This window comes from Aethalodelphis obliquidens, unplaced genomic scaffold (genome assembly GCF_003676395.1).
Source record: "Aethalodelphis obliquidens isolate GAN/ISIS:26980383/991018 unplaced genomic scaffold, ASM367639v1 scaffold13, whole genome shotgun sequence".
Taxonomy (NCBI): Eukaryota; Metazoa; Chordata; class Mammalia; order Artiodactyla; family Delphinidae; genus Aethalodelphis; species Aethalodelphis obliquidens.
The window spans coordinates 21,998,162-22,013,318 of NW_020837957.1; the positions used below are offsets into that span (position 1 = coordinate 21,998,162).

General features: G+C 34.6%; 1 protein-coding gene across 2 annotated transcripts in view; it reads right to left on the reverse strand.

Moving 5' to 3' along the window:
• The window catches only part of ZNHIT6 (zinc finger HIT-type containing 6), a 56,927-nt gene that overhangs the window by 19,837 nt on the left and 21,933 nt on the right, over positions 1-15,157 (reverse strand). For both annotated transcript variants that reach the window (XR_003434330.1, XM_027114230.1), the window contains exons 6-8: positions 5,951-6,019; positions 4,443-4,523; positions 2,973-3,050 (exon numbers count right to left, since the gene is read on the reverse strand). Coding sequence is in view for 1 of the 2 variants with exons in the window: in XM_027114230.1 (XP_026970031.1) it covers positions 2,973-3,050; positions 4,443-4,523; positions 5,951-6,019 (228 nt within the window). In the remaining variant the exon portion in view is untranslated. The remainder of the gene's footprint in view (positions 1-2,972; positions 3,051-4,442; positions 4,524-5,950; positions 6,020-15,157) is intronic.

Below are 15,157 nucleotides of genomic sequence, written 5' to 3' on the forward strand. Positions count from 1 at the left end.
AAATAAATGATTCTATTAATAAGTAAAATATAGGTCTAAAATTCAATAGATTTGAAAAATTACAATTAAATGGACAGTATCAAAGCTGGGAGTATTCTAACTTGTCAGTAATAACTTAAGTTAGCAGCAATACAATGGCTGCCTCTGATGGTGCCTGGTGTTACCAACATAGGCTTTTCTGACTCAAAACACTCATTTACTTTCTGAGAACAGAAAGCTGGTGAGAAATGATGTGGCAAGAGGGTACCTTACATGAATTCTCCTCCACTGGGAATGTAAGCTCCACAGAGACAGGAACGGTTTTGCTTGCTGCTATCAGCCTAATGTCTTGAACAACACCTGGACCACAATGGGTACTAAGTGTTTGCTGAATGAATGAATGGATTTACTTAAGAAGACATATTTACTTTTATAAGAAGATACAAATTCAAACCCTGTGTATTCTGGAAAGAAAACTCTGAAATAGATCAGCAACAAATTCTTTAGAGTTAGACATACATTCTATGATCACCTAAACCTAAAAATAAAAGTTGTATATGGCAAAGCTAAAGCCTGGGAAACATTTAAGATTGCTCTAGTTGATCAGGTATATCATGGGACAATTGTCATAAACTCTTCAAGAATGGAAAACACAACCACTGGAAATTGGCAATACCAAGTATTTGGTAAAAAGACTCTACTCTGAATTTACCGGAATGCTATAAATCATATGATACATTTAAAATCAGAAAGCCACAAGGAAAATACATGGTTCTACCTTCTAAGTACTTTTCAGGAAATAATAAAATTCTCCTTATCTTAAATTAGAAGCCCACATTTTATAACCTATAATAATCTTACTTAGATGTTCTCTGAATGTACTTCCCTTTAATGATATAACTGTGATTAAGCATACAATCAAATGTGAATGCTCATCTTAGCCTATCTATGAATGTACTATCTGGTGAACACTGGTTAAAAAATCTTTAATTAAAAAAAAACTATTTCTAAATGTATCTCCATAGTATCTACTTGCATTATTCATGATTAGAAAATCCTAATAAAACTAGGAAGTTTTGTAGAAATTAGGATAACTATACCTTAAGGCTGACTGAACAGTCAGAAACATAAGGATGTACCTTACTCCAACTTAGGTCCACCTTCATGATAAAAGCTACCTCAATTGGAGTTTCTAACATTATTATTGCCTTAAAGTGATAATATCACTAGTCAAAGTTAAATAGGGTGGCAATTTTTAAATACAAAATTCTTAGATCTTGGTTGTATACTTCTGCTTCCTCTTCTTTGATGGTATTTTCATATATCATTGAGTTCAAGTAAACAACTCAAATGGGGAAATCTGGAAGACATGTTTTCTACATAGATAAGGTAAAGTCAGAGTACTTTTCATGTTACTAAGTTTGGCTCAGGTTTAGGAACAAAACAGCCTATTCTAGGTATTGCTTAAAGTCAATACCACTTATCTTTTACTTTATTAATCTATCATTCCCTCCCCTTTGGGGATTAAGAAGGTTAACCCAAGGCCCAACCAAAGTCCTTTTTGGGTTCCTAAAGAAGGAAAGTCATAAAATAAGAGAAAGTAAAGGACCTTAAAGGGACATGAAGCCCAGAGAAGTTGAGTGTCTAGAATTAGGTCATCTGATCTCACTGCAGTACGCTCCTTTAACCTTTTTTTTTTGGTGAAGGTTTATCCTCTTTGGTTCTTTGTTAAAATAAAACCTACCAGTCTTATTAGTATCCTCCTGTGTTCTGGTCTTTCTATGTTCTCATTTCCTTCTATGCAACTGCCCAAAACAGTTTTACCAAATGCTCCCCTCTGGGTCATGTCATGCTGCATGCATTTCTGTCACTCTTCTAGAAAACCCTGTCTCATAGGACAAGCTGAGATCGCCATTCCCTTTCCCTCTTCGGAGATTTACAGTACATATTTCCAAGTCAAAAATGAATGCTATCTGGGCCTATGCAGTCTGCCCTATATTATAAACTTTAAAATATTCTGTATCCTACATTTACCTTTTATCACATACAACTTTGGTTTCCTTGAATTTTAGAAGATTTTTTTAAGAATCCATTTATCTTCTGTAGTAGTAATAGTAATAGTAGAAATAATAAAAGCATGCACTTACCATGTGCTAAATAATCATCTTAATCTCTCATGATAATCTGATTATCATCACCTCCAGTTTAGAGATGAGGAAACGAAGGCAAGTTAGGCTATGTAATTTACTCAAGTTAACATAACTGGAAGCAGGCACAGCTGGGATTCAAACCCAGATCTGCTTTCACAGCCTGGATGCTTACATCTCTAAGCTCTACTAGCAGATGAGACCAATCCTATCTAGTCTGAACTGGATCTAGTAGTTTTGTTAATGAAACGATGGAAGACAGGGAAAGTATCACAGACATTAAAGATCAGGGTTTTGCAATTCAATGTAATGACACATAACTGCAGACACTGAAGGGACTCTCAGAGATCTTTTAGTGTAGTCTCCTTCATCATTCCATTAATGAAGGAACAGGGAGCCCAGTGATATTAAAACTCTCAAATCACATAGTTTCTTAGAACCTGGCTTTCTTCACATTTCTATGTAGAGTTCTTTTCACTGTGATATATACAATGGTCAGTTCATCACAGGAATTTTTTATTTCCAAAAGCAAAAACTTGAACTTTGGAACTCTGTTGTACAGAATATTTCTTGAAATAAGTTAAAATGGGATTTAAAAATCTTTCAGTTGCACATGATGTTACTTTAAAATATTCTAACCAGGGTGATTTTTCAATTGAATTTATCCTGTATTATGATAAGTGTGATTATTTAAAAATTTTAATTTGAAGGTCATTTTTAAAGGCCTAGGCTTTGTTGATTGCCAGATAATTAGCATAATAACTAGCCACTTAAGCTAAGCAAGCTACTTAATTATATTACAGAATTAGAAAACATTTAAAGAAATGGAGAGGGAAGCAATTTTACCTTACTAAATTTTGCTGCATATTTTCTGCCTTCATTAAAATTCGGACCCCAGTCTGAGAGTGAATGTAGGCTTTCAACCTGAAATAAAAATGTCATATTAAAGGAAGCAAAACTGATTTTTAGTGTATTTTAAAACTGTGCCTATGGAAACTAAGCATCTATGAGTAGTTATTAATAATACTTAAAATTTATCTATCCAAGCACAGAAACGGTGTTAAAGATATTTTTCAACCAAGGATCTGTTTTAAAAATTACCTTTCTTCTCTCTGTACAGATTAATCTTGCTAATTTACTTATTTTTTAAAAATGTATCCAATTTGGTGGCAGGTATTTTGTCTTATTGTTAAATATATGACCAGCAATAACAATTAGATTATCGGTAATAAGAGGAAAAGAAACTCAACTCTGGTAGCGGTCCCAGAGACACCGCTTGATATGTGACATGGATTTGTTTGAGTCTGGGCACCACTTTCTATGAAAAGTAGAAGAAGAGATTTAACTAGAACTGAATCAGACACTTCAGAATCCACTCAGTTTCAAATTTTAACCAAAACAAGTATTCATAACCTAAGCAGGTATCACCCGGTGAAAAGAAATTCCTGCTCAGAAACATGAATAATTCACATATTAATAGTTTCCTTTTTTGAGTGCTGCTTACTATGTGTTAGACTCTGTACTAGAACTGTATATATGTAATTTTTTACAAGCTTCGTAACAACTCTATCTAGTAAACATCATCATTCTCATTTTACTGATGGAAAAAATTAAGGTGCGGAAGTAAGTTGGTTCCTGGTCACGTAGCTAATAAGGGACAGAATCAGCTATTCTAACCCAGATATTCATAACTGAATCTTTCCACTATGCTATGTTAACCATTTTTGTCCATGGTGTGTTTCTGGACAGGAGGCAGTGTGTATTACTCAGTTTTATGAAGACTTGGCTGAAATAGGATTTCCTGTCTTTAACTACTTGGAAACTCAATTTTCAGAGTTTTTAGTTCAACTGTGAAAGGCAGTTTAGTTTAAGGGGTAAGAGTACAGACTCTGACTCCAGACCACCTGGATTTGAATCCTAGCTTCCCTACTTATTAGCCATGTGAAGTCACTTAACCACTTTAAGGCTCAGTTTCCCCATCTGTAAAATAGATGTAACGGCAATAATCTACCTTAAAGGGTTATTGTGAGGATTAAATGAATTAATACATTTATTATTATAAGCTTCAAAGAGTAGTCTGGAATGCAGCAAACAGTGTTAAGTACTGCTGTTATTACTATAACCAAAATCCTCACCCAGAGCATCATCTCTGACTGACAAAGCCTTGAGTACACACCAAGGAAATGGGACAGAAAGTAAACAGTACAGAAACATTATACTCTAATAAAGACATGGCTTTATTTAATAAATATGCATATAGTAAATACCTCAACATTTTTAATAATTTCAGAAAGTTACAAGATTTTTGAAACATACCTTTGACGAATTACAGGATCAGACTTTTCAGGATCAATGTAAGGTCTTAGGATTTCATTAATAGTTTTATCATCTGGTACTCTTCCCAACAAAAACAAAAACAAAACTTATTACTTACAATTTTCTACTAAAGGTGTTAATTTAGAATTACTAAATATTGTGGCTTTAAAAAAATAACTGAACACGGACCTTTTATTTTAGTCTTGGCAAAATATAATATCCTTTTAAGCAAAAATTACTTAGGAAAAAAGCTCAAAAACACTTCTTGGACACATTTAACAAGTCTTAAAAATAATATTTTGAGAAGTTCCCTATAAATCAATTATAAAAATACAAAGCCTCATTTAACACACTCCTGTGTTCAAAGATGAAAAGAAAGATACCACAGTGAAGTAGATTTGAAAGTTGCAGAAATCAAAAATCTGAAAAAAAGGTTTCAGATGATGCTAGTTTCAGTGCATGTTCAAATTTATTTATTCTAAATCATAAGACCAGGTTAAAAAATTGATACTACTCTCCCTGGAAACAAAGCATTTTAGGTTTACCAAATTTCCTGTATGTATGTATGCATATTGTTTTATACTATAAAGCTGTAGAAACAAAATTAAGACACTGTTTTGAACTAGCGATTTTCCTTAATCATTTATACATATTCATATACACTACTGTGCTACATACCCCACCTGTAAAATATGAGTCCTTTCCCTGTCTTTAGTCTGGTATGCAACCTTAAATAAGAAAGTTCTTCCCTAAAATCCATATGACAATTACAAAGAGAGGACATTTATGCATAATGTGAATATATGCTAAAGATATTATTTAAAAACCAACTTAAATTTTCCTAACCCAAGGAATCAAATAGTATATCACCATTCAAATTTTTAAATGACATTTGAAATGCTCATAATATGAAAAAAGTAGGATAAAAAACTGTTATGCAAATTACTTCCAATTATGAATACACATATATACATGTCTAAAATCATGTATTTTCTGAGAACACACTATGATGTTAATAGCAGCAATTTTATCATAGCAGAATTTTGGCTTATTTTTCATTTCCTATATAACCACCTTGCTTAAGATTCTTCCTCCTGATTCAGCCCTCTTGATTCTCCCTGCCTCGCTCTCCTTAACATCTGTCCCCATGCTGAAGTAAACACCATCATGATTTCTGTGCTAATCATTTCCCTTAGAGCTCTACCACCACTAAAAGTATTCCTAAAAAGTATACTTTCATTTTTTTCACATTTACATACGAAAATCATACTCTGCATTCTTCCTTAACTTGTTTTTCTCATTCAACATTATGTTTGAGATTCATCCACATTGATATGTGTAGGTGTAGTTCATTCATTTTCAGTGGTGTGTAGCATTGCATTGTATGAATATACCACACTTAGTTATCCAGTCTACTATTGACATCACGTTTAAGTTAACAGTTTATTTCAAATATGGAGACAAAATGAAAACAAGTGAGTTCTTAACAGACAGTCGTGATACTATACCTTTTTTCTACATACACAGCTTGACTCTGAGGAAACTGGAGCTTCACATGCCAACAGAACTGTCGTTTTCTAAGACAGAAAATAATCATGTGGAGATCAAGGCAGACAATAAAAGTCTGAACAAAAAACTGATTTCTTGAATTTTTGTTTTCGATAATAATTCTAAAAGTATTCTTAGAATTTAACGTATTCTTTCTACTAAAAAGTATTTTACGTGGGCCTCTCACTGTTGTGGCCTCTCCCGTTGCAGAGCACAGGCTCCGGACGCGCACGCTCAGCGGTCATGGCTCACAGGCCCAGCCGCTCCACAGCATGTGGGATCTTCCCGGACCGGGGCACGAACCCGCGTCCCCTGCATCGGCAGGCGGACCCTCAACCACTGTGCCACCAGGGAAGCCCTAGAGGCTATGTTTTTTAAACAATATACTTGCAAGAGGTTTTAAGAGGAAAAAACATTAGGCAGAGCAGTTCGAAATTCCAAGGACTTCGCATTCTTGAATTAGAAGGCAATTTCTCATAGTTCAGGGGCTTCTGAGATCACTTTTGCTACTGCTTGAAGTTTACAAATAAATTTCCTCGTGACTAAAAATAATGAGCTGATGTCTCTGCCTGACTAGTCTGGAAATTAGGTGAATGAAGTATTGTCTGGTTGAGACCAGCTGGCTGCAGATACACTTCTGAGCCATGAGTACTTGCATTCAGTAGCAAAACAGGAGACAAGTTGGTTGCTAAGCAGAATGCACTCTGAGTTAGTCCCTTCGCTTTCAGTCTAAACTTTGGTTTGATAACAGGATCAACAGTAATAATTCACTAAATGTGTGATTTTAGAAAAATAGCCATATGCTCTATTTAACATATCTAAATTTGGTGACACTAGACACCATTCCTTTTTTAAAAAATTTAATGCTCAAAATAGTCAATCCATTACAGAAATTTAAACGTCTTCATTACATGATCGTTTTACACATTCTCCTTACTTAGAAGAAATTTCTAACAACCCACTGGCAGGTTAATTGCCAGCTGTATGTCCAAGCAATGGCTAGCATCTCCTATAAAACTATCCCTTAGCAGCACGAGCCCAAAATCTAAAATAATTTTCTTTTAATACAATCTAGCAGAGTATCTCCCACCAAACATTTATATGATTTAAGCAAATTTTTGTCTGAGGACAACTAGCATAAAATCAAGTAAAAATCCTTCTATTAGGGTAAGTAATCACAGATTTGGTTAATAACAAGACAGTTTTGAGCACTAGTTAGAAAAAAATATGCTTGATTACGCTTATGTTGATAGTGCCACTTATCACACAAGAAACAGCATGTTAAGTTTAATATTTTTTTGGATAGAATAAAGTTGTAAAGCACCCCTTACTAATTTAAAGGTCAGATGTCTAAAATCTCAGAGGAAAAAACTTAAAAAAAAAAATCTGAATGCAAACCACAAAGTTACTGGTTTTAAACAAAGAAGTCTTCTAAAATGAAACACCTTGCAATATTTGTTATCTGTGAAACAGGCATCGCGTAGTATCACTATCAAGAGGCTGAGAGATACCACATTTCTCTCTTACTATGAAATAAACTGATTTTTTAATCTTAATGTACAATATGGTTTCTTTCTAAATATATTTGATAAGTTACATGGGGAAGAAAAAAGTTGACCAACTTGTCATCTTGTGGAACTGTAAATCATACTCAATTACCCCAACCATTGCTTGAGTAACTTCAAGAATCATTCACCTTTCTTAACGTTCAGTAGACCCTAAATACCTTCAGAAAGTACTTAACATTCCAAAAACAAAGAGAGAAAAGCCCTTGAAAATAATTTTATTTGCTGTAGTTAGTTGTGGTTATAAGGAAATCATTCATTACTTTTATTATATATACATTGCTAAATTATGACTATTATAAAAATCTTTCTGTATTTGGCCTCAGTTCAAATATGAACAAATCTGAAAAGTACATTTAGTTTTAAAAAAATATGATGTTGCAATATTTCAAAAACAAAAAGAGAATAAAAACATTTAATGTAACCATAGTCAGATTTAACCAACTTGTATATTGCCATATTTATATGCTTGAGATACTTTTCTTCTAAGAAATATAAGATTATTAATATGGTTGATGAGTCTTTTTACTGTTCCTTGATCCAATTCTCTTCTCATCATCAGAGGTAACTACTATCCTGAGGTTGGGTGTTTATTTTTGTCATCCATGATTTTTTATATATATATATATATGTATATATATATACACATATCTATAAATAATACAGTATTTTGTGTGATATCAACATTTATTTCAGTGTTATACGCTAAATATCTTATGCTTTGCTTTTCATTTACATTATGCTTTGGAGATTTACGAATATACACGTAAATTAGTTCATTAATTTTAACTGCTACATTGTATTCCATTGCATGAAGAATACTAAAATCTATTTATCTACTCTTTACTGATAGACATTTATGATTGCTTCCAATTTTTTTACCATTTGTTCTTGTTCTTCCATATTAAATCACAGTAAAGAAAAAAATAAAAGAATATCCTCAGGGATGGGACCATCATTTACCTTTAACTGGTACACAGAACTAAAAGTTAATTTCATTGAAAAACTGCCTGTACTTTTTTACTCTATGGTAGTATAAGAGGCATTTGAGAACAGTAATGCAGAGTATAAGATTTAAGTAAGAGTGGACAAAGAGGTTGAAGGGTGTTGTATAAACAATTCCTGAAATGAGTGAGTTAATTATCTCTAAAGTAGTTCTTTAGTTTTCCTGAAATTGATGTGGTCCTGACACAGGCAACTAAATCTCTTCCTGAGTCTGAAAGAATTGAGTTTGTTTCTCATTTTTCGTAAGTATATACAGTGATATATGTCCCACTTAAAAAAATACACATACATCAAAATTCCAACAACATTACTTATGAGGGGAACTCTGAGTCCCCCTCTTTTTTGCTTATAAGTTTTCTGAAAGGACAGATTTTGTAAAGGAAAAAATTAAAGAATGCTTTGGTGAGTATCTTTAGGCATATACATAACTGTTGCTGTATTTTGGATTATTTTCTAAAGATAGATTCCAAGAAATAGAATCATTAGGATAAAGCTGGGTTTCTCAACTTCAGCAGTGCTGACATTTTGGACCAGATAATTCTATTATGGTTTGAGGGGTGGAGGTACGTTGTCTTGTGCATTGCAAGATGCTCAGCAGCATCCCAGGCCTCTAGCCATGAGATGCCACTAGCAACACCCACTCCCTTAGTTGTGACAACCAAAAATGCTCCCAAATATTGCAAATGTCCTCCGGGAGGCAAAATCACTATTTTTGAGAACCACTGGGACAGAGGTTTAAACATTTATTATTGTTCTTAATGCATTAGGACTACTATTCCCTAAATTCAATAAAATGCTTTCAACTGTAATAATGTCGTTGTGCCCTTGTCGTATTTATCAACATTCTCAAGAACAGAAATATGGTACCCAGAATATTCTCGGTCACTTAGACACTCCAAGGCACTATGTTTAGAGTTTGATAATAGACTGGTGAAGTAATGGTGGTAATCATTAAACCTAATGTTCCCTTCTGGACAACCTGATAAAGTAACAGAAAAACTGACCCCTTCTCTCTGAGTGCCACGTAACTGAAGTAACTATTCATGCACAGCAAAGCCTTTTCTCCTCCTCCCCCAAATATCAACACACACACACACACACACACACACACACATATTCTCTCTCACACACACACATACCCCATGCATTCTCAACGGGGGCAGCATCACCCAAAAAAGGCTGAAAACTGGTTCTTAGGAGGGTAAAAAAAATCTTAGATAGTATAATGGTTTGTGGCCCTTTAGAGGGCGCCTGTACATAAACAGATATATAGAGTATAACTGTGGTATCAAAATATCGGTGGGGGGGTGCAGTTTAAGGAAAAATGTTTAAAAAGCCTCCTTGGGAGGCAATAATGAAAAAAAAGTTGAGAAATACTTATATATATAAGTATTAAATGATGAAAATAAATATTTTTTATACTTGATTTTAATGAGTTAATATAGGACACTTATTTAACAACTCTTGCTTACTAGAAACTATTAAGGATCATTTTCTCCCACAGTTTCAAGAAAGTAATATGTGGATGAAGACACAAATTTGGGGGGGAAGTACTATACCTACATACTCAATTATTCTTCTGACTTCATGACTTTGTATTTACAAGTATGAAGGATATGCCCCAAGCTTTTAACTACGGTTATTTCTTAACATTGTGAAAGGACTTAATTCTTACTTTATGTGTCTGTATTAAATAAATTGTTGACATAATGACTGACTAGTAGTTTTTATAATCAGAAAAATCAAAGATGTTTTCATGGGGAAGTGCAGGATGGTAGTCACAGAAAGGACAGGAATAATTTTAATATTCTTTTTAAACTTAAAAACATTTTATTATTAGAAGTGTTATTTTAAGGTGTTTCCTTTTTATCTCAGAAATTATTATCCAACCAGAACTGTCAAATGATTACTTATCTAATTATTTGACAGCTTCAAAACTATCTTCCTCAAGAAATACGCTACGACTAAGAGTTACACATGGAGGCTGAATTCTAAGAACTAAGATTTCTAATATAAAATTTAAATGAGCATGAATATTTTTGTTCCTAAAAAAAAAAAAAAATCACCAATTCTCATTCCATTCCATCACTGATTAACAAACATTTACTCAAAGAACACTTCTAAGGGCTCGCTAGGCATTAGGGATGCAAAGAGACTGAGGGGATGAGCCCAAAGCAGACCTCTTTTTAGGGCAGTGAGGCAACCACCAACCCACTGCGTTTTTCTTCCAAATCACTGTGAGAAGCTTATAGAGTTTCACATAAAAGAACCCTGTTCTTTATTGACACTGTACACAGAAAGGATATCCAATATACTGTAATGCCCAGAGGTAGGAGAGGGCAGAGATTAAGTGGACTCTGAAACCTACTCTTAACAAAATTTATTACTTCATGTGATCTTGAGCAAGAGACACATCTCTGTGCCTCAGGGTTCTCACAGTAAAATGGGGAGAACAGTATTTATATCATAGGATTAAATGAGTACATACACGTCAAGAGCTCAGAACATAGTAATCAAAAATGCTAGTTACTATTTTTACCATTGTTATAATTTTACATTCAGTTTAATGTCCTGTGAGTTATGAAGCTCAGAACAGAAATACTGATGGGGCCTTTAACTTAGAATATTGCGCCATGAATTTATAATCAAACTCCACTTACATGGAATTCAGTGTTTATGAAACTGGACATGTGGGCTAATGCCAGATTATAAAGGGCTCTGAATGTTCTGCCAAACAATATGGATTTCATTCTGTGGTTAGTGCACTACCAACAAAGGTTTTTAAAGAAGAGGGAAATGAGGGGCTTAGAAGGAGATCTCTCATCCTACTATTTAACTCTAATAACTGTTTCTAGAGTATATTCAGGACATTAACTTTTTAGCCCTTGTTTGTAGTTATTAAGGAAAGTATTTCCTACTACTTTTGAGAAGTTCACTGACGTAGTGCAGTTTAAATATGCCTGAAATTTTTACTTATGATTTTTAAATACAGGTGACTCCACGAGGTAAGCTAAAGCTAGATTTTCCACAAGTCTGATCTTCAGAGTACTATACCACTTATTAAGTTAGAAAAGCCTACAGGTTATGAAGACTACCAGTAGATCCTTTTACCAGAGAGTACTAGCAAGTAGCAATAACAATAGTTATCCCCTGGTATCCTGGGAGAATTGGTTCAGTCCTTCCCCACACTCCACTGCACAGATACTAAAATTGAAGATGCTCAAGTCCTTTATATAAAATGGTGTAGTATTTGCATATAACCTACACACACCCTTACATATACTTTATTTAAAAAAAATTTTATTTTATAAAATATTTGATTAATTAATTAATTAATTAATATAGGCTGTGCCATGTGGGATCTTTTAGCCACACGCAGACTTCTTAGTTGCGGCATGCGAACTCCTAGTTGCAGCATGCATGCGGGATCTAGTTCCCCAACCAGGGATCAAACCCGGGCGCCCTGCACTGGGAGTGCAGAGTCTTACCCACTCGACCACCAGGGAAGTCCCCTCACATATACTTTAAATCATCTCTAGATTGCTTATACTACCTAATACAACATAAATGCTATGTAAACAGTTGCTGGTGTGCAGCAAATTCAAGTTTTGCTTTTTGGAACCTTCTGGAGATTTTTTCCCCCCAAATATTTTCAATCTGTGGTTGACTGAATCTGTAGATGCAGAACCTGCAGATACAGAGGGCTGACTAGTTTATTAAGTGCCTTTTGAATGTCATGCATTGTTCTAAATGTTTTATATGTGTTAATTTATTTCATTCTTGTAATTCTGTGGGATAAGTGCTATTATTTACAGGTGAGAACACTAAGGTAGAGAGAAGTAAGTCACTCCTCCAACACGATTATTCAGCTGGAAGGTGGCAGAGCTGGGATTTGAACCCAGGCAGCACATTAACTCCAGAGTCTATGCTCCAATCTAGTATACTATTATGAACTTTCCAGAAATGAAAGTTCAGTAACAAGCCATGTATTTTTCTGTACTGGTAATTCAAATGGATCTCAATTATATTTTATTTTAAATATTTGCCTCCATATTTTAAAATCACTTTTAAGAGTTATAGTGGACATTTTGTCTCCTTGGCAACCCTTATCACCATCCTCGTTCCTAATCCATAACCATATTTTGATGAATGGATCCCATCCCTACCTCCAGGACTATACACTTAACTGTCTGGCTTAAGAAAATCACATCGTATGTCCTCCTGGACACAATGGTTCAGGATTGGGCAGATGACCTAGGCGGTCCACTCATGGTGAATTTCAGGTTTCCTGTTCAGTTATGCTGGGAAAGAAGCATTCCTAAATATTTACCTAAACTGTTACAAGGATTCAGCTGACACCATAGAAGATACAATGGAGAATCAGCAATAAACTGGGTCCTTGAAGATACAATTGAGTCATTGTACCTATTCACCCTGAAATCCATCCAACCTCAGAACATTTAGTTATGAGAGCCAATAATACACCCTATTTATAGCTCAAACCGGTTTGAACTGAATATTTTATTTCATGAAAAATAAAGCATCCTAACTGTTTGATACAAGGGATTAAATTTTTCTTTCTAGATGTCATCTTGCATTTCTAAGCAACGGAAAAGATAGACTAATCTGTATATTGTCAACTGTTATAAAATTTGGACACAGCAAATAATACCTGATGGAATTTCAGGAAAAAGGCATTTTGTTCCACTATGGGTTATGAAATCTTATTTTAACTTAAAGCAGAAGGAAAATCTACAAAAATGTGAAACCCTTCAAGAAAAAAACAAATGTACAAAATATCTACATAATTCTTCACTCATAGGCATTTTATCTTTTTGAAATGTATTTCAAGATCAAAATTTAAAGCTTCAAACATAAACGTAACTATACTTCATAAAAATAATCCATCTATTTTATTAGGATTGGTACCATAGTAAGTGTTTTTGGAAGAGTGAATACAAAGGATCTGTGTAGTTACTTAGCATGGATTAAAATTACTGGAACTGGGGAGAATGAAAACCATAATTTTATGTCTCACATCATTATGAAAATACTTTGAAAAGTTCCAGTTATATATTATATTTTGCTCTTTTAAAAATCAGTTTCACTACTACATGATAATAGGAAACAGGTTAAGTATGTGGTACTGGCTTCAGTAGACAGTATATTAAGAAAATGGATATAGTAGGTAAAGATCGAAATGAAAAAGTACATTTTGCTTCAAATAACTGTAAATACTTGAGCACTTAATAATGCAGTTCTCCACTGGGAGTGGCATCAATCTCATTTGGAAGTGGCTAGGCAGTTTTGATTGTTCCAAGGCTGGGAAGCACTTTAGGCATATAGCAGGCGGGGACCAGACATGCTAACCTTCCTGTAATGCACAGGACAGTCCCACACAACAAAAATTGTCCTGTTCAAAATGCCAACAGAGCCCCTACTAAGAAACACCAGAACACAGAAAGGATAGCAGATATGTGCATAACAAAAACTGAATACCAGCACTAAATGCCAGCATCTGTTTCGCATTAACTTTGGAGAAAATATGTACTATAGGAACTCTGGCAAAGGAGAAATAATGGAGAAGATGAACTACCATGTGTACTTTCACAGATGTCTAGGAAATATGAAAGGGGAAGACATTCAAGGATTAAGAATATAACCAGCCTGGGTACATTTAGTTGAATACATTAGGAAATACATATACATACAATATAATATATAACTGGAACTTTTCAAAGTATTTTCATAATGATGTGAGACATAGAATTATGGTTTTCATTCTCCCCAGTTTCAGGTGGGGACAACTATGAAGATCCACTATTTGGTATGGATCCCTTAGAGGAACAGGAACGTATTCTGCTTAAAGTATGACTCTATCTCAACTCCCTGCATGGCAATATAAGGTCCTGCAAGGCCCAGCCCCAGTGGGGCTCTCTCCAGTCTTATCCCCTACCACTTCCCAACTCCCACCCTAGTTTCTAGATATACCAGACTACTTACATTGTCTTCAATTTGCTACTCTTTTTGCATCTGATATTCTCACCATAGACTATCCTTTCCTCTGTCTGGATAAAACCCTAGACTTAAAAACTCCTCCTTGTCCTTCAATAATTTGCTCAAATTCTATCTTCTCTTGGGAGGACTTTCCAGTCCCCAGCTCTTGAGGAATAACACTCCACCAAGGCTGGGGCACTGAGCCCTCCTTTGTGCTCCCACAACACTCCATGTATCTTCCATCAGAGCATTCACCAAACTACGTTATGAGTTTGCTGTCTTGTCTTCCCACTGAACTACTTGAGAAGAAGGACAGTGACTTACTGGCATATAAGTCAGTGGTTTTCGGGTAGAGATAAACATCAGAATCACCTAGTGCCTTTTTTTTTTTTAAATTAAAGACAAATTATTTTAGAGCCCTTTAGGTGCACAGCAAAATCAAGAGGAAGGTACAGATTTCCCATATATCCTCTGCCCCTACATATGCACAGCCTCTTCTGGTTCTTTCATAATGTAAAGATACCTAAGCTCTACCCTAGGCTCAATGACTTAGGAATTCTGTTGGTCGGGCCCAGGTATCTGCATTTTGAAATTATCCCA